Source organism: Poecilia reticulata, chromosome 10, assembly GCF_904066995.2.
Source record: "Poecilia reticulata chromosome 10, P_reticulata-male-v2, whole genome shotgun sequence".
NCBI lineage: Eukaryota > Metazoa > Chordata > Actinopteri > Cyprinodontiformes > Poeciliidae > Poecilia > Poecilia reticulata.
The window spans coordinates 22130476-22156474 of NC_088839.1; the positions used below are offsets into that span (position 1 = coordinate 22130476).

A 25999-nucleotide genomic window follows, 5' to 3' on the forward strand; every position below is an offset into this window, starting at 1 on the left:
GGCCGCTAGTATCGAAGCATCCTGGGCCTCCATAACACCTCAGCAGTGCCACAGGCTGATTGCCTCCATGCCACGCCACATTGAAGGCTGAAAAAGGATTCCTGACCAAGTATTGAGTGCCTAACTGAACATAATTATTTGAAGATGGACTTTTTTGGTATTAAAACACTTTTCTTTTATTGGTCGGATGAAATATGCAAATTTTTTGAGACAGGGATTTTGGGTTTTCATGAGCTGTATGCCAAAATCATCAGTATTAAAACAATAAAAGACCTGAAATATTTCAGTTGGTGTGCAATGAATCTAAAATATATGACAGCTTAATTTGTATCATTACATTATGGAAAATAATGAACTTTATCACAATATGCTAATTTTTTGAGAAGGACCTGTATGTAGATTACTCAAGAAAAGCTATTAAGTTTTTTACAGAACTCTACTTGACATCAATTCATTTATTAATAGATGCATATAGATATTAATTACAGAATAGATACACAAAGATTTCATTTCTAACACAGCTGCTAGCAGTAGTGAGTGTTCATCCAAGAAGTGTGACTTGCACAGGGAGGCTCTGTACTGGTTTGTCTCCTTTTAAATCAAGAGGCCCATGATAGTTTGACATTAGGCAGCAGATGCCCCACAGCTGATTGACTGAACCTGCCATCCACAGAGGAACAAGACCATCATGGTAGGTTGTTAGGTCGGCTACTGTTGAGAAAGATGGACAACAAAACAAATGGAGAAATTATGAATCACATCAGAATATGTAAATTATTTGGCAGATGGCGCTTAAATCAATATTTAAAATGCTTTTCTAAACAACAGTGTTGGAAGACGTAAGTGATTTTAGTGAAACTTTTAACAACACAGCACTGAAAGGCAGCGGTGTACGTGTATGTTTCCCAACTGTGGCTAAAGCTGCTGCTAGCTGGTTTACTCTCCGATCGGAGGCTGTTTATTATATACAGAGTGAGAGAATGGTGAATTGACAATGAGTAAGAACTGTTATCTAACACTTAAATGCTGTATTATTAAAGTTGATAAAGTGAATCTCTAAACGTTACAGCACTGACAGAGCGGTGTATATTTTTCTTAACTGTGGCTAAAGCTGCTGCTAGCTGGTTTACTCTCCGATCGGAGGCTGTTTATTTTAGAGAATGGTGAGTGTGAGTGAGAGAATGGTGAATTTACAATGAGTAATAACAGCGATCTAACACTTAAATGCTGGTATTAACCTTACCTTTTGTATCCTTAAAATAATGAGGATTCGTGAATTTTTCAGTCAGGTTTCCCAGGCAAAATCACACCGGAAGTAAAGATACACCTCTTCGAGTTATGGCGGCCATTGTCTGACGTCACTGTGAAGCGCAGGCATTCACAATCGATCTGCACATAGACATAATATAAGAATAGAGGCCTCATGGACCGCTCTCGCGTATTGTCACTGACGAGATTTAGGGCGGCCATCTTGGAGCGGTCCACCACTCCACTCAGCGTTATGTTTAAAGTCAGAATTCTGATTTTAATCTCAGAAGTCAGAATTCTGAGATTAAAGTCAGAATTCTGAGATTTAAAATCAGAATTATGAGATTAAAGTCAGAATTCTTTTTTTTTTTTTTTTTTCGGTGGCCCCAATCTTCTTCCGTAGCAGTGAATCCGTCTCTCTTTAAAGATATTTCCCTCTTCCTGACATCCTGTCTTTATGAAACCTTCAAAACAAAAACGGAAGATTTCGGACGTATCTTACTTTTGACAGAGTGAGCAAATTACATATAAATAATGGTCTTTACCACATTTGTAAACTTTGCTGGTGAATGTTATAACACATAAGTTTTATAATATATGTTACATTGTTTAATTTCTAATGTAGGCTATTGTGTTAGATAATCTAAGTCAGTGTTAGAGAATAATTAATTTTTTTAGATTTACGGAATCTCAGTTAGCCTTCATAGCGGGGCTGAACCCTATATTACACCAAACACTGTAGCTAATATTAGCTGGTATCTCGCCGGTGGACTTAAATACAGTAAAGTAATATTCTAATCACAAAATATACACAATAATATGTCCATCTTACTTGTGAAATGTTGTTTGTGGAGCCCTCACATCAATAGTCCATTGATTCGAACAACAATATCCCTCAGTGCTGAGGCGTCTTCTGTTGTTTTGGTTGAGCAAAGTAGGAGGGACGACCGCTCCAAGATGACAGCCGTATTTCCTGCGCCGGTGCAGCCAATGCGGGGTCTACTCTTATATTATGTCTATGAATCTGCACACGGATCGTTCTCTTTCCTTTTTATTGACCAATAGTAGAAGAGCTGGACATATAAGGCAGCCCCACCTCATTAACATAACGATGCATCAGAAATACAGCGAACAAATAAAACGGCAAATAATACAGCAAAAAATAACAGCAAACGGAAATACAGCAAACGGAAAAACAGCGAGCAGAAAAGGGAGAAGCAAAAAAAAAAATCTAAGCAAAATACCTATTTTTCTTGACGCAAACTCATGTGTAAGGGGAAATGAAAAAGAAAATATATATTTATGCCTTTATTTCTTATAAAAATATATATTTATTGTTTTATTTATTATTATGTAGGATATATATTTATTCTTATTTACATATTTCTACTTTTATTTTTATATTTATTCTTTTATTTATTATGTTGGATATATATTTATTATTTTATATATATATTCTTGTATTTATTATTATGTCAGTTTTGGTCCTCCATATTGATCTGCTATGACTCTTAACATATACAATACATTTTTTATTATACTAAAAAACATGCTTAGCAGTACACCCTATCCTATGGATTGAAAATGTTTGCAGTTCTTGATTTTTATGCATTTAATAAGTGAGGGACTTTTTTTTAACTTATTCTTTAATGCCATTTAAGGTAAGTTTTAAATTGAAAAGATAAATTTGCAGTGCTAGAAAACCAAACACATTTGTATAACTCTGAAAGACTTCAGTAAGCCATTTTAAGAGGCTATCCTATTTACACTATATTGTACTGTCTCTTTCTTGATTAATTTGAAAGACGTCCTGCCTTATTTGTAAGACCATTAGACTAAATCTAAACCCTTTCAGCTGAAAAGGACACAGGCTTAGCTTAAAGCTTAGCGAACTGAAAGAAAGAATCGAGTTTTAAATCCCTCAACTAGCAGTGATTGTCAGACATCACATTAAAATTCATTTACTGACAGTCATGAACTCTAAGGGAATCCCACTGCTTCCCTTCTCTGTTGTGTTTATGTAAGCACGCTGCTCTAAAGATAGCTAATAGACATCCACCTCTTCATGTTTTTTCTTAGGCTCATCCATCAAAATGAATTACAGTTGGCATGTACTGACTGCGCTATGAATTCCCACGGATTTTAGGAGAGCCCTTGACATGCTATTTTTCCCCCCTTCTCAAATGCAACAATGACAGTGATGGAAGTTTAATAATTGGGTGCAATTATTAGGTCTTCAGTCCAGAGACATGGCACATTCTCTGACACCTGTTTTTGTAATTTACTCTGATTTGAACTGTCACTTCTACAGCTGAGGAAGCAGACGATTACATCAGTGCACCTTTTAGTCAATCAGTTTCTGACTGATTTGAAAGATGAAACTTGTCGTAAAGGTTACATTTCTAATAAATTATGGCTGCATGGTTTCCTGGTGAAGAATCACATAACTGTAGTTTTCTTGAATTTTGAGAAATATTTTAAAATGCAATCATTCAAAAAAAAAAAAAAAAAAAACTGAAGAAAAACGAAACAGACTGGCGTTTTTTTTAATGGGACAAAATATCACCTTTTCAGGAAGTTCTTTAACATTATGTTTATTTTCAATAAAAAGGGTCCGATTTCACCCCTTTTCAGACTGTGATGCATAGACACTAAATCAAATAAATAACACACACTGAATAAAGGTATCCTGTATCTTTAAATCGTTTTTTGCACCCGTAGCTTTGCTTTGAATGGCATATTTTTAGTTCTTTTGATGACTCAAGAGATGTCTGGCTCTAATTCTCCACGTCTGTCCTTTTGTCATTCTGTTTCAGACATCACTCGCCACCAGATTTGCACAGGAGGCCTTTGGGAAGCAGTACAAACAAACCATCGGCCTGGATTTCTTTCTGAAGAGAATAAGCCTTCCAGGTGAGACACCTTCATAATCTTTAGGGAGTGCTTCTCATTTTGAGAGACTGCGCAGACATATGTTGCACAACTGCAGAGAATATGTATTTTCAAAGCTAGACCAGTCAACCTTGCTGGCAGAACACTGTAGATTTTGTATTTATTTTATATAACGTGAACTTTAATAGGAACGTCTACGACACAAAGGTGCCTGTTGTTCCCCATTAGTCTCTGTCCCTTATTTCTTCTCGTTTTTTCATTTCCCGACAGTTTTTCATTAACGTCAATGCGGGAGCTGAATGTGACTTTTCTGCTAGCTCCTCATTGTCGAGCGTCTGCCACTTCTCAGGCTTATTCGCTCTGAAAGCTCTCCTCTCTTGAGCAAACGGCACAATTTTTTATGCTCTGCACAAGTCCACTGGTCATATTTATGCCCAAAGTAACAATTCATGCCCAAGTAAATGCAATTTTTGTGTTTATATATAACCCACTTGAAATAAAAGCACTTTATATATTCTCATCAAGTCTAAAAATTAAATGTTTATGGCTTTTTGCTATGTTTGACAGAAAGTGCCCTGTTTTAAAGTCTCTCTTTCTAAAATAGAGATTTTCTGCATTTAAATGTATTTTTTTCATCCTCAGCCAAAGCCTAAGATCCAGAAATCTCGAAAGTGGCTCCATTCTTTCATTACTAATAAAACAACATTAAGCAAGGCAAATTAAGTGCTAAAAGTAAAAGTCATGCTGATTCGTGAGTTGGCTGAGGGACTCTGTTTTGATTTTGTGTCCGTTTCAGCTCAGAAGGCTTAGGAGAACTAAACCCCCAAAAATGTTGTGGTGGAGTCTGGTTGAAAAGAGCCAACTATCATCTCAGACTGTGCTGAGCTACTTAATGTGAATCTGAACAAATGCTGTTAATTGTATGACCTCTCCTCTCTTTTCAACGTTTTTTTTTTTTTCTTTTTCTGTTTGAAACCCAGTGATCCCTTCAGCATTAAAACCGTTGGCTCAGTTTAAATATAGATTACGTATGTCTATATCACTGGGGCGGTAACAAAGCTGGAGTCAACACCCGAGTTGTTAAATGGCCCATTTTCTGGGGAATTGGGTGTTGATGAACTGATGAAGAGGAGGGTGGCTCCTCAAGCTGGGTGGTCCCAAATTTTGTCAGGACCCCGGCTCGCCCTCGGTTTGGAGAGGTTGTGTGGGTCTCTATGGGGCTGTAAGGGCCTTCTGCAGCAGGGGGGAAAGTAGCATATAGCCAGCGCTGGCTCCTCTCCCCATGAAGGCCCAGCTTGTCAAACTTAATGTACATTTTCCAATGCAGGCAGAGGTGAGACGAAGCCGACTGGCACACAACAACCTCCTCTGTGTGTGCTTTTTATAACAATACTTCTTCCAGATGTCCCTGCCAAACCAGTGAGGTAAAGGCAGCAGACAGGGGCCTGACAGGAGCTAAATCCACTTGATAAACTCTGTCAGACCTATTGGGCCCTTTTCTCCTCATCAGCGTCAAATCCCACTAAGATAAGCGATATTAGCAACATGTTGTCTATTTGACGTTAACAATCAAATAGCTAGAGGACAAAATTTGACATTATTGGATCTGTAGGTGAAATAATAAGAAAAAATATATATATTTTTAAAAACTAAGACAATAAGCTCCACCATTTTTGGTCTATAAATACATCAACCAGCATAATATCCTTATTAAACTTTTATTTTAGTTAATAAAAAAAGTCAGACAAAGGATAGGTATATATGCTTTAGCATTTAAAAATAAATATTGTATTTTCTGAACTGCTGAGTCACTCTGCAGCATAAGCCTCAAAAATAAAAAAATGTACCATGAAGAGGAAAAAAAAGTATATGTTGCAGGACCAACCAAACCATAAAAAAACTGTAACTTGTACTCCTAAAAATATGGGAGCTTCATAATTCTTTTATGTTTCAGTTGAATTGAAACTTCCCAGCTCAGACAAATAATTTATGAGAATTTTTTGTACCACAAAAAATGGAATCAGTAGATCAGACCTGAAAGAAAACCATGTCGACCAGCAAAAATCAGATCGGTGCATCTCTAGTTTTAATGTTTCAGTCTTGCTCACTTGCAGAATGACAGTGGCTGTGTTGAGTCAGCACAAGCCTTTTTAAAACACAAAGAAAGCTGGTGTCTGAGCATGCTGGGTGGGTGGGGATGGCTCTTTATGACACCAAGGAGCTGTAATTCATTGCGCTCCCTCGTGTAACTTGACGTTGACAGTGTATAGTCTAGCTGTAGTGACTGTGAACCTCAACACTTCCTGTCTTTTATTTAAAAAGAGGACTTCTGAAGGGGTCGACTCATCCAGTCGTGTCCACAGCGCACGCTCTCATCCCCATCAGAGCTGCAGGCCGTCACTCAAACACAAGTTCCTCACTGTCCGGTCCTCCGTCTTCCTTTTTAAGCCCTTTTCATTTTCCAAAGGAAGAAAATATTTATTTGGTTTTTGGTCTTTCTCTCACTTCCCATCATTCAACTCTTCTTTTCTCTTTCCACAAGCATAAGCAGAACAGTCTTCTGTGTCTTTACTATTGCGTTTAATTATTGCTATTTCCCCTAACAGCACATAATTCTCCTCACTTTACCTACTTGGCAGGCGCTGGCATAATGCAAACAGGGAAATAAAAAGTCACTGAGACTTTTAAAATTAGAGGGTAAGCGGACATATTCATTCCCCTCTATCTCTCTGCTTGATATACTTGGATCTTAGCTACATATGAGCTGCCAGTTTAGGAGCCCCTAGCATGAAAGATTAATTACTGCTTTATTGTTTTCATTTTGTGTGAAAAAATTATTTAATATACCTAAAAAAAAAGAAATCTGCTATGCAAAACATAGGCTGTGGTGGAATCCATCCATCATTTCCACAGGACTACGGTGTTTACTGAAAGAGAATTCTGGAAAGAAATCCTTAAATGTCAGGCAGATCATATTGTATCCATTTTTTTAGCTGGCAGAGTATTAACAAGGTAACTTTGATCAAGATATTTATATCTTGAAGAATATTTGTAATGCTGGAGTAATCTATTTCTGACTGATGCATAATTTCAAGTTTTTTTTTTTTTATGTCTTTCCTGCCTTTTACAACTTTTTATTCGAAGAACTGTAACCGATAAGAAAGAGGTGGGCTGCAGGTTTATTTATTCTCTTGTAAATGTAATCTTTCTTAATGTTTAACCTTCTATCTTTATTCCAGGCAATTTGAATGTGACCCTGCAAGTGTGGGACATTGGAGGCCAAACATTAGGGGGCAAAATGCTGGATAAATATGTATACGGAGCTCATGTAAGTTCACTCTTATGTTGTTGATCTTTGTACAGTATGTTTCTTTGCTTTGAGTAGTTTGTTGAACCACTTGAAGCACAAGAAATATAACTATTAATTTACAATCATATAGTCCTAGATTTCTGTTCTCAAAACATCGTCAGCAGAAAATCAGAGCCTGTCACTCCTTTGCTAAATAATATATAAGATATAACATCTACAATGCATATTGACGCTCAAAAAGCATTTAAAAGGAACATTTCTGCTTGCGTAATAATCTAATAATTCATTTAAAACTGAACCAATATTTTGAGATTCTATATGTAAATAATTTTTTTCCCTTCTGTGTAAAAATGTAAAAAATATTGCAAAAGGATATACATTTTATTACAAATAAAAACGGAAACAAATCTGAAGAGGCCTCTGACTGAAGACTGTTGTTATATGAAAATCTCATGATTGTTATGACATAAGAACAGCTTGCTATCCAGGCAACAGTGATGATATTTCACAGCAACATGTACTGCAAACACTGCTAGTCCACCTGATTTGCTTTTGCCGCTCCTGTTTAAATCTCTATCTGGCTGTGTGGTTAGAAAGCCGGGCAGAGAGACGCTGGAGTCAGGGATTTGATCTTTGCCCATGTTGATTGACGGAAGAGACAGTTTGAACTTCCTCCCTCTCTCTTTGATCTTTGACAGAACAGTTGGACTTATACTGAGTTCAAAATACCCACAAGTAGACTATTTTCATATTGAGTGAGTTCTGAATGACAGTATGAATGCTTTTGCAAAGTGCTATTTCTATTGCAAATGCATCCATAATCGCATTTAATAAAGTGAGAGCCGCCTGTAGCATTAGGTGTCAGGATAAATATACACAAGTAGGGGGCCCAAATAATACTGTGAATGTTTAAAGTTTGTTCCAGTATACCAGCTATATGAATGTATAACTTTTCAACTAAACAAAGAAGGTGTTTTTTTTCTGCCTTGATGGGGGAACTTTCTCAACATTTTCCAAAGCATACTAAAAGTTTAATGATAAATCATGTATTTTTCCTGTTCTTTCCTTCTTGTCATACATCTTTGCCAATTTATAACACTTTGCTTACTTTAAGTTTTCTCATCAGAGTTGCATAAAACTTAACGCCTTTTGTTTGGCTCTGAATATCCTGTAATCAATCATGGCTGTTCAGAAAGGCTCTGGATAATTGTCGGAGGTCTAACCTGTCATCGCCAACATTACGTGTTGTGACAGTGCGTGTCAGTTGAACAAAAAGCAACAAAAAGCTTTTTAGTCATGTTGCATCATGCTGTAAAAGGAGAGTTATTTTCCGCTTTCCAGTTCTTCAAAAAGTAAAAGTTTTAGTATTGATAGCGATGGCGGAGCTATCAGTGTTATTGATCCTAATTTCAGTCAGCAGGTTTTGCAAGTTTTCTGTCTCTATAATTTTTACTTCATTTTTATGTTCGCGTAAACATCTCTCGACCTGACTGTTCACCCAAACATGAGTCTCTTATTGTCTCGTGACTTTGTTTTTTTGTTTTTTTCTTCTTTATTTTTTTTTACACTTTTCTGGATTACTGAGGGTGGAGAAAACTCTCTCTAAGCAGACAGCCTACATTTTTGGCCCAGAGGAGATGACCTAAATTGACCTCAGTGAATCTGAATCATGAATGACAAATTATGAAGTTCACTGTAAAAAGAGAAGCAGTGCCACCTACTGTTTCTATTTTTACTTGATATTTATCATCAATCTGGCTGAGATAAAGTCAAACAAAAATGTATGTTTTATTTCCTTTTTGCCATAATTTAATGCATGTTTGTCGAATCAAAAACTAATATTTTTTTCCTTTTCCGGTACAGGGTGTTCTTTTAGTATACGACATCACAAACTACCAGAGCTTTGAGAACCTGGAGGATTGGTTCAGCATGGTGAAGAAGGCAAATGAAGAATCTGATATCCAGCCTGTTGTCTTCTTGGTGGGCAACAAAAGTAAGTATAACATTCACCTACAGACACAATGTCTTGTAAAAGTATTTATACCCCTGTTTGTCATGTTGCAATCACAAACTTCAATGTATTTTAATTACATTTTATGTTATGGATCAAAATGAAGTAAAGAATTATTGGGAAGTGTAAGGAAAAAATAATGATTTTATATAATTTTGTTTTTACGTTCACTCTCCTGTACTTTAACCTGAAAGCCTTGAAGTCACCTATCAGCTATTCTTTGAAGGCCTCAGAGGTTTCCTAGAGAACGTTGGCTGACAAACATTCTCATAAAACCACACTGCTTAGGAAGGAAGTAGGTGAGGTTTTAAAAAAATATATTCTAAGCTTTGGAAATCTTATGAAGGACTGTTCAATCAACCTTCCAAAAACTGAAAAATTATGGGGAGACTTCACGTCTGTGAAGACATGGCTGTCTACCTAAACTGACAAGGAGTGATCAGTGAAGTGGCCAAAAGGTGGCCTATTGTAACTCTGGAGAAAACCCTTGGACATAGAATTTCATCCATGGAGTGATAGCAGCGTCATGCTAAGACGAGTCTATTTTGCAGCAAGAACAGGAAAACTGGCCAGAGCTGATCGAAAGGTGGATGGAGTTGCATGCAGTGAAATCCTGGAAAAAAACAGAAGCTGCAAAAGACGAGAGTGTGCCAGAAGTTCACCTCTCAATAGAATGGTGGCTCTGAGCGTAAAGCTACAATGAAAGATTTGCCCAAAGTCCAAACCTAAATCTAACTCAGACTTTATGGAAGGACCTGAAAATTGATTTTTTTCTCCACTCAATCTGACCGAGCCTGAGCCATGGTATCTGGTAGTGACATGCAACTCTAATTATATAAAATAGTTTTAAGCTAATAAAACCTTTAAAAAAATTCTGACTTTTACTTTGGAAAATATTTCAAAACTGTGTGCAGCTTTCCTTCAACTTTTCAATTATGCACTAATTTGTCTTATCTGTCATAAAAAAGCCCCTCAAGAAAGACATTAACGTTCAAGGGATTTCAGTACTTTTACAAGACACTGTAAGTTCAATGCTTCACTTTAAAAACTGCTTCATTTTGTTTATAAAAAAAATATTTCAATTAGTTATGACTAAAATTAGGTCCGATTTGTTAGGCTGAGCTTGTCTGGATGAATTTCTTTCTGATGCATATTTTTTGCATGTGTGTGTTTGCATGTGGAGGAGTGAGTGTTTTGATGGTAGCAGATGTGTTTGTTGGAGCATCCAGATAACTGATTGGTGTGATAAGAGAGTTTTAGAGCAATGGGAATGCTGGTGTTTGTGAACTCATGGGAGTGACTGACTATGATTTAATATCCCTCAGCCAACAGACCCAGGTTACCGCTTATCAGCAGCTCTTTCCCTCCTAGTTGGTACCCGTCTGCTCGACCCCGACACCCCCCACCCCTCCTATCCCGTCCCACGTAGTCGCTTAAGGTGAGGAACTCGATGTTAACCAGATGATTCTTCTCCTATCAGTCTGCACGCCTTCTCCTCCATCTCCAAAATGAAGACCAATAATGAAGACTCGTTTTAAACATCCTCTTGACAAATGTGGAGTCACGGCTGCCGCTGTGTTATTGTAAAGTTAAGGCGTTTGTGTGTGTGCGTGTAATGGCAACTGTCCACTTTCCCGAGCAATGATGAACAGTCAACAGAGCGGTGCCTGCACACTGAAAGCTCCCTAATGTTACTCAACAGGGACCATAGGTCATGCTTTAATTCAGCTGTCTGGAGCAGATTCTCTTGTCTTCACATCCGTTGCAACTTCGGATACCCTGGCTTAAGCTCTGGGCGCCTCTGTATTTAGGCTAGATTTTAGATGTGTGGGTTAAGTGTGCATACTGTAATATTTAGGTAGTCCCATCACTTTGTCAGGCTCTGTAGCTTCCAACCTACATTTACGCTCTCACCCTAATGGCTACGGCACTGCTCATGGTCCATGTTTGTTTTTTTCTGTTCCTAAAGGCTGAAAAAAGAAAAACAAAACCACACGCAGATTGCCCCTTCAGGAATAATCAGTTATTTTACAAGACTACACGAAGCTATGAACCCTGCCAAAGACTTTTGTCATTTTTCAGGGATCTTGAAGTTTGACACAGTGTCTTGTGATGTATGTGATGACTTGAAATTAACATTTTTTCACAAACCACAAACTTGAATAATTTTACAGGGATAGACCAACAGTAGGGCATAACTGTGAAGTGGAAGGAAATGCAGAATTTTCATAGTTGTTTGCAAACAAATATCAGACATGTTTGGAATGTTTTCCCAAAGCCATATAGGGACACAAGAAACATTTTGAAAAAGAATAAGCTTATGAGATCAAGATTTAACAATTTTCTCCACAGCATATAAAAAAACACCAGACATTGCAAACAAAAAGAACAAAAATGAGAAACACTAATGAAGATCTATTGACAATCTTCTGGACCATACTGCTACTGTTAGAGGCACAAGATAACATAAACTAAAAATACAGCTAAACTTAAAATAAAACTAAATTAGACTAAAGCTGAAGCTTAAACCACAATCCCAGAATGTGCTGTCTCCACAGTGAAACATGGTGGTGGTAGCATCATTGTGTGGGAATGCATTTCATTAACAAGGATTAACACGTTTCTTTTGCTTGTCAGAGTTGGCATAAGATAAATGGTGGTAAATGTAAATTGATCTCAGTACCTGTAAAACGCTAAAGAGTGGGAGATGAAGAGTATGTGAGACCACAGTAATCTGCCTACATATTGCCTACATATAGCATTGCCATGTAAAATTCAAGTTTATAACACCTGGAATGTATTAACCAACAATTTCTGCACTTTAAACAGTCCTTTGTGTTATGAATACTGCACACATGATGATTTCTTCCTAATCTATCGTGCAACCTAAGCGCAGTCAGACTGGAGGGCTGTGAACTAAAGTTGTTTAACAAATGGGCAAACATTTTTAGCCTTTACATGTGCAAATTGGTACAGATACCCTAAAAGACTTGCAAACCGGTAAAGTCTAATTGTGGACTCAAGAATTAAAATCAGTAAGGCACAGGCAATGAGGCTATTTCATGTTGACTTCTTCTATTTTATTCACAATGTACGCTCTCCAATTTCTTTTCTCGCTTCTGCGTCTGAGTTTTTATTCTCCAAGAATTGTAGCTTTGCTCTGCCTCCAACTTCTATCCTTGGCAGACATTAGCAGTAAGTTGGGCAAATGAATACACCACATTCTTTTTCAAGCAAAGTTTAGATTTCAGATGGTTCCCATGATGTTGCACAGAGAGAGGCAACATGTTTGTGACTGCTGAAATAGAAGTACAGCCATAACAAGGAGCTTAGCAAAACACTTCAGATTTATGTCTCTGTGAGGGCTCCTATCTGGGGAGATTGTGGTGTTTAAACCACTCAGGCTGTTTTTATAGGCTTTTCAATGAGTTAAACGTAAGGAAAACATTGATTGTAGATGGTATCCTCTTAGTGAGACTTAATGAACAAGTAAAAATACATAGTTTTATGTGTTTGAGCGTTTTCTGGAGTTTTTTATGGGGCATTTTAAGGGGTATTACACCATGGTGTTTTATTACTGGCATTACCTCTGCTAGCTGATAACAAATACATTTCCAGAATAACTGACTGCAATCTGGTTTTTGTAAATCATTTCGAGTAACTAAATCATCAGTGTCATTCTTGCCTCTAAATGCTGGCTTGAGTCTTTTGTTAAATAACGGCACCACTTGTAACAATTCAGACTGAAGCAGATTTCTGAGGGAACATGTGTGTGGACACCATTATTTATGCACATGCATCAAAACGTTCACACACGCTTTGGTAAAAAGACACTTGTGAAGTTTCTGAGAACACATTAGTAATGGAAGAGTGCTCAGTTTATCCAAACATACTACAAATGTGCTTACAGTGCTGCTTCATGCAACTCCATATGATACACAAGAACTTTATAGTCAAGTAGGCATAGACCACTGTAATGTTTTTTAATGTACTGTAAAAAAATACTTAGGATTACAGTACTTATCCAGAAATTAAAAACAAAACTGTAATATCATTAAAGTTTTTATTTAAAATAGACTAGCAACAATTATTCCTGTTGCTACTTGAATGGATAAGATATATTTAGCATTTTATTTTGTTGATACATGCCCTGCGACAGACTGGCGACCTGTCCAGCGTGACCCCGCCTCTTGCCCGGAACGTTGGCTGGAGATAGGCACCAGCAACCCTCCCGACCCCACTAAGGGACAAGGGTGTAAAGAAAATGGATGGATGGATGGATGGATGGATGGATGGATAAATGGATGGATGGATAAATGGATGGATGGATGGATGGATGGATGGATGGATGGATGGATGGATGGATGGATGGATGGATGGATGGATGGATGGATGGATGGATGTTGATACATAGAGAAACAGAAGTATGCCAAGATAATATTGTATATTCACCTGAAACTATCTTGTAGCCTTATTTCAGCCTACTGACTGGCAATGCACAGTATCAGGTGGGGGAAAGTCTTTCTATCCCACATAAAGTCAGGGGGAACACAGAAACATCAATCTCTCTGGAATCTGATTGAATGAGCTTAAAACTGTAGGAATTTTATTAGGAAATTTTGATCAACTTTGAATCTGGAACTTCTCAAATCTAAGTGTACTTTTCAGAAACTGGATTAATATATACAGGGGAACTGTGGTGTAGTTTTTATTTATTTATTTATTTATTTATTTATTTATTTATTTATTTATTTATTTTTATTTTTTTTACAAAATTTCCAAAAAGTTGGATTCTGTCACTCTTCATGTCAAAAGCATTCTGCTTATTTTTGACTGCCTATTCAGTCAGATTATGACTATAAAAACACATGGAAAATGTAGTTATCATTGGAACTCTAAATATAAACATGCATTTATATCTAGCATATTTCTCTTACTTATGTAGCATACCTTTGTTTAAAAGGTTGAGTATTACTTCGAAGTGGTTACATGACTGCTCAAACTTAGTTTACATATTTCTTTTTGGACATTAAGCCTGTGTCCTTTGTCAGCCCAATTTGTTTTCATTAAGTGGCAATCGCAGGACCCCTGGCTCACTCCCCACCCATCACCATTCCCACTGCCATGCTCTCTTTCCCTCAGGAACTCTGGAGCATCTATCACAGGCTTGCACAGTCCTTATTTGGGTGACTTAAATGGGTTCAGTTCTCTTAACCCCTCCTCATCACTCATGTTTTTTTTTGCTCTGTGGTTCCATCACTGTTCACTGGCGATTCACTCAGGCCTGCCATGGGAAATGCTATCTGAGAGATAAGGACTTGGCGCTGAGAGAATATGCACCCTTAAAGATGGCTTACCTTCCTTTTTCTTTTGCTCTTGTAGTTTCTTTTCTTCCTCAAGCTTCTATCTGTCATCATCTCTAAGAACACACTTGCGCATTCATTTTCATCCTTGTGCAAACACAGACTCTTTCAATCACGCGCTTCTACCCACTCTTTATGCTTATCTCTCACAGGGGTGGACTAACACCTCAGTTGTTGCCGCCTCTGCTTACAGTAATGTCTTTTCATTGCTCTGTTTCTCTGTTGTGTTAAACAACATGCATGTGTTTGTTTTCTACATGCTAAGGCAGATCTCACAGCATACCGTTGCCCGTTGCACTTCTCTTGCCCCAGGTTTCTGTTCAGCTGTGTGGAAGTTCAAGTAAAACATGGATATCCTCTAACTCCACATTTCTCACCAAGCATGTCTTTGCCCAACAACATTGTCAGTCTTGAGTTGTTTGTCCTCTTGGCTTGGCCTTTGGTGGATTTGAAGCCCACCCCTCTCCCTAGCTCTCCCTACCCTGTCACCTCTTTGCCCCTGTAAAGCTGCCACAGTTCCTGTCTGTTCAGTGTAGGCCTGCACATTTCTTAATAGAGAGATGCTCAGAAGTCCAGGAGTGCAGAGGAGCTCAATGCACTTCTGTTTTTGGTTTAGCTCAAAAATGTTTTTTCTGGCTCAACCCACTCGTACTTAGGTCCTCTTACAACAAACTAAAAGGTCCTAATTGCCCCCAGGGGAAAGGTTTAGCCACAATAGACATGTGGTGGGACAAAAGCCCAGTACTCATACCCACCAACCCCCCCACTCCAGATAGGAGGGATGAACACGTCAGCAGTGTCTGTTTTGCTCTGTGGGCAGCAAGACCACAGGTTCGACGCTGTAAAACATTATATATACAGCATATAGACCCAGTAAGGCGTAGTGTATGGTTGGGTAGAGACCTGGAATGTTTACAGTTTACAGCAAATCCAATCTTTCCTGTTTCTCTTCACATTTTATTTAAGGTAAAGGGTCATACTGAATGTGTGTATCAAATTTTCTTGCTAACCGCACTGACTGTAGGCTGCTGTCTGTCTGCAAATCTGGAAAAGATGGGAAATGGGGATTCGGGTTACAAGATGGAGAGAGATGAATAAAGAATTAAAGCTGCATTACGCTGTGGGTTATAAATCAGTGTAAAATCACTACTGCAGAGACTTGTACTCATCATTAATTAAGACATTGGTTCTATTTTTGGGATTATGAGGGATTGACAATGTATTGGCAGTTTTTCTCATTTACAGCTCTGCTCTGTTTGTCCATGCACAATAATGTCAATGCTGGGATTTAATTGTAAAAATTTTTTGACCCTGCATTCGTCTCTTGATTCTTACGCCTGTTGAAACATGGAAAGTCCTCATTCATTCTAGCCAACCATAAAGCAAATATTGTTGCACATGCAGTAGATGATCAGTCTTCGAATAGCTTCTTGTGTGGTAAGTCATGGGCCATTTGAATTGCACAGCACAGCTTAGCCACCTGACCGAAGTGCAGCCTGGAACCCTCATCACACTCAGCCTATACTTTATTTCTTCACTGCTTCACAACATTGATATGGAGGAATTCCTGGAAGGGCCCGTGCTGACACAGGACTGGGCAAATAACTGATTGATGTGAATCCACAGGCATATATTATACATGTATGCGAAAAAGCAACAGAGGTATTCCAGTTTTTTTTTTTGTTGCTATATTTGCTAGTGCTTCATGATTTTAAATATGACATCATATCTTTGAAACTAGATTCTGCTTCATATTTTAACTTTGAAGCTGTTTATTCAGGCAGATGTGATCTGAACGCTTTCCACATTAGGGTTTGCTGCAGAGACATCTGTGGCCAGTCTAACGCATCGATGTCCATGTGGAGACTTCATAATCACAGATAGATGTATGGAGATGAGATGCATATAATCTTGAAAACCTTCCCATGCCCTGTATAATTATTATAGTTATGGTGCCGGCTCACAGAGGCAACCGTTACTGCTCTCCCATAAAAGTCCACTTAGTTTAACAGCAACAGGAGAGAGCAGAGGACATGGCCAGTGAAACCCCGGGCTGCGTCTTGTGCGGTCGGCTCAGAACTGGGCTTTTTGTTCACTTTTCATGAGTCCTTGGAGCCCGTTAACCCAGCCTGCGAGGCCCTTGGCCCCATGTTTTACTATACCAGTGACAGCCCGGCACTCCAGCTTGCTCTCCGCCTGCAAAGCTACCACTGGACGCTTTGCTATACATTCCCTCACCGGGGAGGAAGACCGCATTGTTTTAATAGCCGCTGTGAAGTATCTGATTATGCTTTAAAGTGTGAATTCATGTGCATGTGTTTGCACGCGTGTTTGTGTCCACACATCATTTGGCGAGCAGCGATCGAATGACGAGATGATCTGTGATCAATGAACTGTCGACAGAACACTTCTGACCTAGAGAAAAGCAAGTCCCGCGACGGTGCTGGCCCGTTTCAGGCCACCGGGGCAGGGGCACTGCTGCACAAAGAGTGCTCTGTCTCTGTCAGGAACCCCCCGAGGACTCCTGCACGGGCCTCGCTCTCCTCGACAACACCCAGCCTAACTAACAGCACTTCATCTGTCTGTACTCATTCAGAAAAGCCAAGATAATATTATCAACTTACCTTCACACTTAAACATACTGATTATTATTTCTAATAATTCTGCTGCGAGTTTAGATTAAGTAAGACAATGTCTGAAGTCAGAGAAAAATTGTTACCACATTGGGCAGGGACATTTCTGCTCTAATTTTACTTTCCTCTTCTATAACTGGCTGTTCGGGCTATACTACAGTAAGTTTCAGATTCTCCTGCAGTAAATTAAGTGTTCCAGCATTTTAAAAACAAACTTTAGACAATACCTACACTGTTGCATTCTAATGAAATGGACTCTTATTTGATTTCTGAAAAGGTCCTTAGTCTGAAGAAATCAGTGAAACTTCTCGTAATTTCACTTCATTTCTCAAATGAGAAAATAAGCACCAGTGTGTAATTTTCAGAAGGGGGAAAAAAGTTGCCATTTTTTGCATTATGTTGCATGTATTATATGTTCAGCATCATTCTGCTCTGGGTATAAAAACCACAGTTTTAAGAGCTCTCTTTGAGTCATGTTGGACTCAGTCATTTAAATGCTTCACATAAAATCCAGCAGTTATTTTGTTTTATTAGCCGCATGTGCTGTGAAAGTTAAATCAGCGTCTAATTCAATCACACATCACATCAGGATGATTTATTATACTTTTACTGACTTTTTAAACTGTTAAGCATTTTCCTGTATCTTCTACCAGAAAGTTTATTGACTGAATAAAATGCCGCTTACAATTAATCTTACATGAGGAAAAATGACTCTTGCTTCTTTCAGACCCCTGCAGTTATATACGAGTGTGGGTTACTTAACATCCTAAGTGACCATGTACTCATTGTTACGTTTTGTGGCTTTATAAAATGTATTGAAGTATGTGGTGAAATTTAAGAAACTTATGCGACTGAATGTGTAATTGCAAAGTTAGTTACTTTATGTTCCACTAATGGCTCTTAAAATGCATACAGACATAGAACTTCTTTAGTCTGTTGTATTAACAAAATCTTTTGATTTTAGGTGTTTTGCATCACGTTTTACTTTGAGTGAATGATTTTATATTCTCATGGTATGATTAAAAATAATTTAAAACAACATACTTTTAGTGTTGCAAGGGGATGGAGAATTTCTTCTGAAATTTCTGGATTAATTATTCAGTTAAGGTTATTCATCATGGATAACCCTGACTGCTCTTTTCACACTGGATGAACCGAGAAGCACATTTCCAATTCCACAGCTGTAGCAAATGGAAATGTTTTCCTCTTCAGCCATTACACTGTACAAAAAAAGACCTCTGGCTGTACTGCTGACTATATGTTTTGGAAAGTCGATTTCTTGCAGCAAAGTTTTGTTTTCAACTCTAAAAGTCCTTTCGGCAATTATTTATATTTGGGGCATATTGTGCATTCGACTGCATACCTTGTACTTTTAGTTGTTTATATTTATGTTTTAATGTATAGTGTTCATAGGTTTTTTATAGTATGCTTGTTGTTTGTCTGTTCATGCAACAAACAAACTTTCTGATAGACTAGTCTAATTGAATTTTTTTCCCCCTAAAAATATCCAAGACAATTTTATTGTGGTTTAGTTTTGAAAAGCATAATTTGTAATTTATTAGGTGTGACAGGAATTGGAAAAATGAAAATGGCATAAGACACCATAACGTACAAAATAGGTTCAAGTGGCAACTCCTGCATGAGGGAATAGAGTGAATAAATAAAATAGTCCCAATATTTTTTATTTATTTATATAAAAGCCTTAATATTCAACATGTAAATGCCAAATATAATAACTGTTCTTTTGATTTTATTTTAAAACCATATTGCAGTACAATAAAGGTGATAGGTAAATAGTTCCAGAAATACCAGTTGATTTTATTTATATTTATTAACAGTATAGTAGTCTTAAAACAGCCACAAATAAACAGTAACCTGAATAAAGCACATTATTACAGGTAAGCACAGCATTGATCGAACAAATCTTGGTCCTTATTTTTGTTTGAAGGTTTCTTCATAGGAAAAAAAAACATTTATTACAAAACATGCAGCTTGTAACCTGGCTGATTTGGTATAAAAACACCTATATCTTCATTAAAGCACCTTTAGTTCCAACACTGTTCTTTGTGACAATAGATATAATCAGACAGGCAGATTTGTTGTTGTTTTTTATAGTAAGGAGCAAGGGTCTCAATCTTGTTATTATAAGCTAAATGGTACCTAGCAGTAGCAAGTGAGGCAGGACAGTGCTGTGTTACTCTATGCCCCAAACGGCTGAGGAATACTTCAGTGTCTCTGGCACTTTCCTAGACATTTCATTAAAGGAACTTTGAACTGTACAAATGGTATGATAGAAAGTTTCAGCCTTTTAAAAACTGGAGTTGTTGAGGCCTTGATATACCTTGATACTGGTGACCATTCCATTCCTAGTTCCAAGCACCACTAAGGAATATATCCTATCATTAAAATCTGTCTTGAAAAAAAATAATACCATGTAGTGAAATGCTTATTAAGTCTAGAAAATTCTCCGAACAATGTTCTTTGCATATTTGGAACATCTAATAATTCTATACAAGAACTATACAGCTCTTTTAACCTTTAACAACCACTTAATGGTTAATGCTGCCCTTAAGGTTCACTGTGCCATATTAAACTGCAGAACTGGAGATTTGTCAAGAGATGTTTTTAAAGTCAATGGTCCATGAAGATTTAAGTGAAGAATTGGACTGCAACATTGTAAGTCTTTCCATTAAGGTCTGTATTAAAGTTGATTATCCTTGCCTATAGATTCATGGTTGATATTTTTGGGAAACTGAGGCAACAGGGTTTTAAAGGCATAGTGTGAGGTAATGTTGGAAGTGATAGGGTCTCCCCTGGGGTTGATTAAGCTCAACCTTGTAACTTTCACTTAATGGGATATGACCCTGTAGAGCCTCGAGACTGACTGCACACTCACAACTAGCCATTACTAACGCACACAAACACATAGGGGCACACACACTTCATACATTCCACCTTAAGTCCTCATAACTCCCTAACGCACCAACTGCTGTTTGGTTTAAAACTGGGCTGTCGGCAATTAACTGTGTTATTTCAAGCTTATTCTCTGGCTGTTGCTCACTGAATAAACTGTTCCAATTGCTCCCCAGCAGCCAACTGAGCAGAACAGTGAGTAGGTGTTTCTGTTATCACAGAGTGCTTTTGAATAACACACTAAGGATTTCACAATCTAGTCCAATTCACTCCATGATTTCAGCTTGGTTAGCCAATGTTAACCTATTATCTGGTAGTTTTACTAAAGCTGGATCTGTCAATGTTTTTTTGATTTAAAAACACAGTATGCCAAACTTGGTGCCAAACTTTCATGCTAATTTATCTGATCAGCTGAAGATGGCTCTAAACCAGACAATTATCAGAGTAACATAGACCTTATGAAGGCCTAGATTAAAAATGATAAATAAGACTTTGATGGGCTGCTGATAACAGTAGTTTTTACATCTTAACAATAAAATGCTAGATTTATATAACTGTCCCCAAAACATTTTTCATTATATTATAAGTGGAGAGTAAATGGAGCTTTGCAATATTTGATGACTGGACTGAAATATTTCTTCCAGCACAGTGTAGTGGGTAATAGCTTAGTCAGATATTATCATCAGCTGTAGCAGACTGAATAGTGATATTGCAATCATAATTTTTTTAGGCTTTATGTCTCCATCATACAGTTTCAAAGAGAGAGCCTGTAGCATTAGCCCCACAGCTCTCATGTGTATACTATGTATACCATTCATGTATGCTTCAAGTTCATCTGCAGCTTGCATATTAATCTCATGCAATGCAATCACTCTTTGTGACCTAATGAAGACTGACTCACCTCAGGATGACGGTTGCTTGACAATAAAAGTAAAACTAATGTCATTGACACTGGATATTTAGATTTGTTATTTACTGTTTTTCATCTACTTACAGTTGTGCATGCCCAACATAATTCATGCCCTTGGCAGGCTTAAGTTTAAAGTAATCTTTTAATTTGACCAACATATTTCTTGTGATTTGAAGTAATATTAATATTTCGAAGTGGCAAAGACAGGAGGCTTTCCAACCTCAATTAAAATTAAATATAAGACACATCTTAATGCATCTTGGACCTTGTTTATTATCTTTTGACATAGGCGTGTCTCATTTCCTATCAGAAAGAAACTTCTTTGTTGAATAAAAATAATTTTCCAAAATAATTTTTAGCGTACCTATCAAAAACTTGGTGTTATCTATGTATGGGTTTTAGTAAAAATATTGCTACAAATATGATCCTCTTGTCTCTTTTTCTACATGATCAAAATGAAAGAGACAATAGATTGCTTTGTCTTTGTCTGATTATTCGGATCAGTAGTAATCAGGTTATGAATCCTCTTCATTTTCTAAAATTCAACAGACATAAAAACCTGTATCTGTGTCTGCCGGGTTTCAGGATAATCGGCTCTGCCAGAGAGTGGATTCTTTCCATGAAGGAGCTCAGCTGAGATCAACATTAGACTAACTGGTGGAGGAGATATTTTCCTCTCATTTGGTCTTACCCTCATTTAGTAGGTCGCTGCTATAACAAACTAATTATTTACGGTAAAAGCCTAATTCATCCAGCAGATATTAATCTCTAACCGTTGTCTGGTAATTCAGCCCAACCACAGAAAGACCGTTTAAATAAACACTGATGGTGACCAGAGAGAGGGAGGGCAATCGCTCATGACGAGTGATGATCCTCTCTACTATCTCTATTCGCTCGGAGGCCTAAACAGTTTATTTCGTGTTTGCAGTCACTTCCTAGAGGTTGTTAAGCTGATGTACAGTTTGACAGAAACGGAGGGAAACCAGATCATTGGAGGAAGATTGTTTTGACCTGATAAGTAGAGAAGGGTACATTAGGGAGAAAAATGGAGTAAAACACTAAAACTCTAGGATTAGCCTTGTATTCAGTTTACACAGACCACGATGTAGAAAACATTTTACGTACAAAAGTAGATATTATTCTCTGACTAATTGGAGCTACATAAATGTTTATTGGTTGTGATCCTTACCATTTACAGACTCTTGATGATAGTCTAGTTAACTTGTCCATCAAGATAAACAGTATTTTGACAAATAAATCTCACCATGTACAAGATTAATAATTCACAAAGGTTTGGAGAAATGTAACTTTGAACATGTACCTTTTTACAATAACTCGCTCCTGAACAGTAACTTTATTCTCGTTCTAGAGCTACATATTCAACTTTCTACTATTCTACAAAATATAATCTATTGAGCTACTTTTTCTTTTAAAGTTGTACATTTTTATGCAGAACAAAATTGTTGGTATAAAACTGTTGATATCTAATAAAAACGCTAATCCTAATAAAACTGTATTTTCTAAGCTCTTTGCCTGAAACACTTCACACAAGACAATGTCAAATTTAATTTAAAATGTTCTCTTAATTATTATTTTGCAGAATTATCTCCTGTGTTTTCTTCTCTTTTACCATAGCATGTGAGTGTAAAATATAAAATCTTTTCTGGATGTTTTATAAAATCAGATGAAGTACTAGTTTCACAATTTCTCTGCAGCTTAGCTCTTCCCATCGATGCTCACTTTTGTGGGTTGAATTTACAAACACTACTCCATTTACCCAACAATGATGGTCTTCCCTAGCTCACAGACTGTTAATGTCGGTTAATCTGACTGCGACAAATGATGAATAACTCTTCCCAAGTGCACAGGATCCAAAGGATCAACACCGTTTACTTCTTGTTATATGCTGGGTATCTCCTCTGACAATGACTAGAATTGATAACCTGCTGTGAGAGGCAGCAATGTTTATTCACAACTAAACAGTCACATTGAGTAGTTATCAGAAAGGTTTCATGGGCAAAATTGTTCTTCATAGATTATTTGACTTTGACAAAGACATTATTATGAAATTATTGCAGAGCTTACATTTCTTGCCTTGCATCAACTACCCTTCTGAGTTTATCTTTATTCCCACCATCTTCTCATACACATATTCACAAAAACTCTGAGGGGCATGAGAACGGGCTAAATCCTTGACAACTTCAATGAAACCTCACACAAAGACTAAAACTCAGAGCCTGGGCGAGAGAAATGCAACACCTTACAGTAGCCTGACCTCCTCCAGGTAACACAGACATGTATGCACCAGACACCGGGCGTGGCCACCTCCCTGCACAAAGCCAGAAATAAAGAGCGAAGCTATTGCTTTCAACTGCAGGACCCCCGGGTGACCTTCCTTATCGACCCCTGCATGACCCCCTTAGTGAGGGGAGAAAGAGGAGGAAAGCTCTCGGTGTCACTGCACAGAAGTTAAAGACACAGGAATATCTTGACAATAACTATAAAGGATGCTGTCATTATGCCTTCTCACTGGATCAGTGTGTAGGTAATGGTCTCAGCTCTTGGATCCTTGCGCCCACCTTAAAAGCCCAGGACGGTCATAAGTCAAACTCTTTTCTCTATCTACTCTCTCAATATGAGTGTAGCCTCAAGTCTTTGGTCATTCATGCATTGTTCCTTATGTTTTTCTCCACAGATGGGCTGCTTTTTCTTTCTCGGGTCAAAAAGAAGTTCATGGCTTTAGGGTAGAACCGTGCTAAACTTACACCAAGGAATGTGTCACATCAAGCTTTAACACCAGCTGGGAATGGGAGCTCTGGGCCACAAAGTTTTTCATTCCCTTTCTGAAATTTCTGCCATAAATAATTTCAAAGCCCTCTACAGAAGATGACTTGGGTTGAACATAACTATTGGAATGTGTTTTGTTTTGCAGTGACTTTATGTGTACTACCTCTGTACACTAGGCAGACGTCTTCCATCTTAACTCATGTGTAAACAGTTATCCTTTCTGTTTATGTTCTGATATGTTACGGTGAACCCGGTGAGAGTGCTCTATAACTACTATATAAATCCATCCATCCATCTTCTGTAAGATTTCTCACATTAGGGCGTCTTTTCTCTGCAGTCGACCTGGAGCACATGAGGACCATAAAGGCAGACAAACACCAGCGCCTGTGCCAGGAGAACGGCCTCATCAGTCAGTTTGTATCGGCCAAGACGGGGGACTCGGTTTGTAAAACCGTCCTTTGAGTCATGCTCAGTGTTTTTTTTTAGTAAAGTTTGTATGTTTTATTTTTATTTTTGTCTTTCTCCAGGTTTATCTGTGTTTCCAGCGAGTAGCAGCTGAAATTCTTGGTATCAAGCTAAATAAAGCAGAAATAGAGCAGTCCCAGGTGAGCCATTAGCATTTACTCCTGAGTAATTCACCAAATCTGTTCATTCTTTTTCCAAATATGTCTTGTACTTGAATACATTGCATAAGCATGTATTTGCTTATGCACATATGAAGTACAATATGTACTTCATTAAGTACATATTGTGACTTAATGAAGTCACAATATGTACTTTGGTACATATTGTGACGGTACAACCACAAACTGGACTTCATTAAGATTTTGTGTGATCAAGGATCCTACTAGTCCTTAAAAGTATTGAATTTTATATCATTTTTCAGGCATGTGTGAGTATGAAAAACCAGATTTCTAAAATATAAAGGGCTTTTCATGATTTTTATCATTTAAAAATATTTTTTCTAACACAGTGATCATTTGCTTTTTGAGTTACTGACAAACACACTCATTCAGAAATTAAAAAGAACAATTACATCAAAGGTGCTTTAGCCGCTAGATTCTTGGGTTTCAACCGGAGACTGGGTTATTGGACTGGGCTTGGCTTGAATGTCAAACAAAGCTATACATTTTCAACATTTTGGAATGCTATTAATTAATGTATCATCGAACACAAACTACAATTGAAAGAATATGTGTTTAATATTATATAATTAGTCCAGATTCTTCTAAGTGTTTCAGATTTTAACGGACCTAATTTTGTCAGGATGTCATATAATGGTGAATTGTCCCTCTAGTTCACTCGGAAATCAAAAACCAGCTTCAGTATTGTATTGTTTTTTGATTTGTTGGGGGAAACGATAATAACATTCATGGATGACCATAAGGTTATAAAACACCCTGGTCTGCTGCCCAGGAACCCTTGGTGATAGATTAAAGCTAAGTAGTTCATAAAAGGGAGTTAAATGAAAAATGATAGCTGGTTTAAAAAAAAAAAACAACCAAAAAACCTTTGCAAATAAGTCTGAAGAATATGGTTTGCTGTGCTCTTGTATTCATCCTTCTTTACTCTGATACTGCTAAATAAGATGTGGAGCACCTAGTCACCTAATCGTAGAATAGCGTACACTTTTGTTTGTTTTTCCTTACTAAAATTAATATTTTGTTTTATTTTCCTTTATTCAACTAGGTTTTCCATGGATCTATTTTCTAAGTGACAGTAAATTTTAATAACAACCATACAAATGAGTAGGAAACTGCATACAGACAGTCACATAAATAACACCAAACTGCATTATTTACTAATTAAGTGTAGTTCTTAAAGCCTGTTGGTTTCACTGGCTTTTGTTTTACAGTATCAGAGTAAAAAAGAGGCTCAATAAAATTCACATTTAAGTTGTGCAAGAAATTTGAAAAACATTCATCATTTTCC

General features: G+C 37.4%; 1 protein-coding gene across 3 annotated transcripts in view; it reads left to right on the forward strand.

The window, feature by feature from the left end:
• The window catches only part of rab28 (RAB28, member RAS oncogene family), a 38690-nt gene that overhangs the window by 6640 nt on the left and 6051 nt on the right, over positions 1-25999 (forward strand). For all 3 annotated transcript variants that reach the window (XM_017307236.2, XM_008420530.3, XM_008420531.3), the window contains 5 exons: positions 4065-4161; positions 7380-7468; positions 9314-9443; positions 24405-24508; positions 24595-24672. In XM_017307236.2, coding sequence (XP_017162725.1) covers positions 4065-4161; positions 7380-7468; positions 9314-9443; positions 24405-24508; positions 24595-24672 — 498 coding nt within the window. The remainder of the gene's footprint in view (positions 1-4064; positions 4162-7379; positions 7469-9313; positions 9444-24404; positions 24509-24594; positions 24673-25999) is intronic.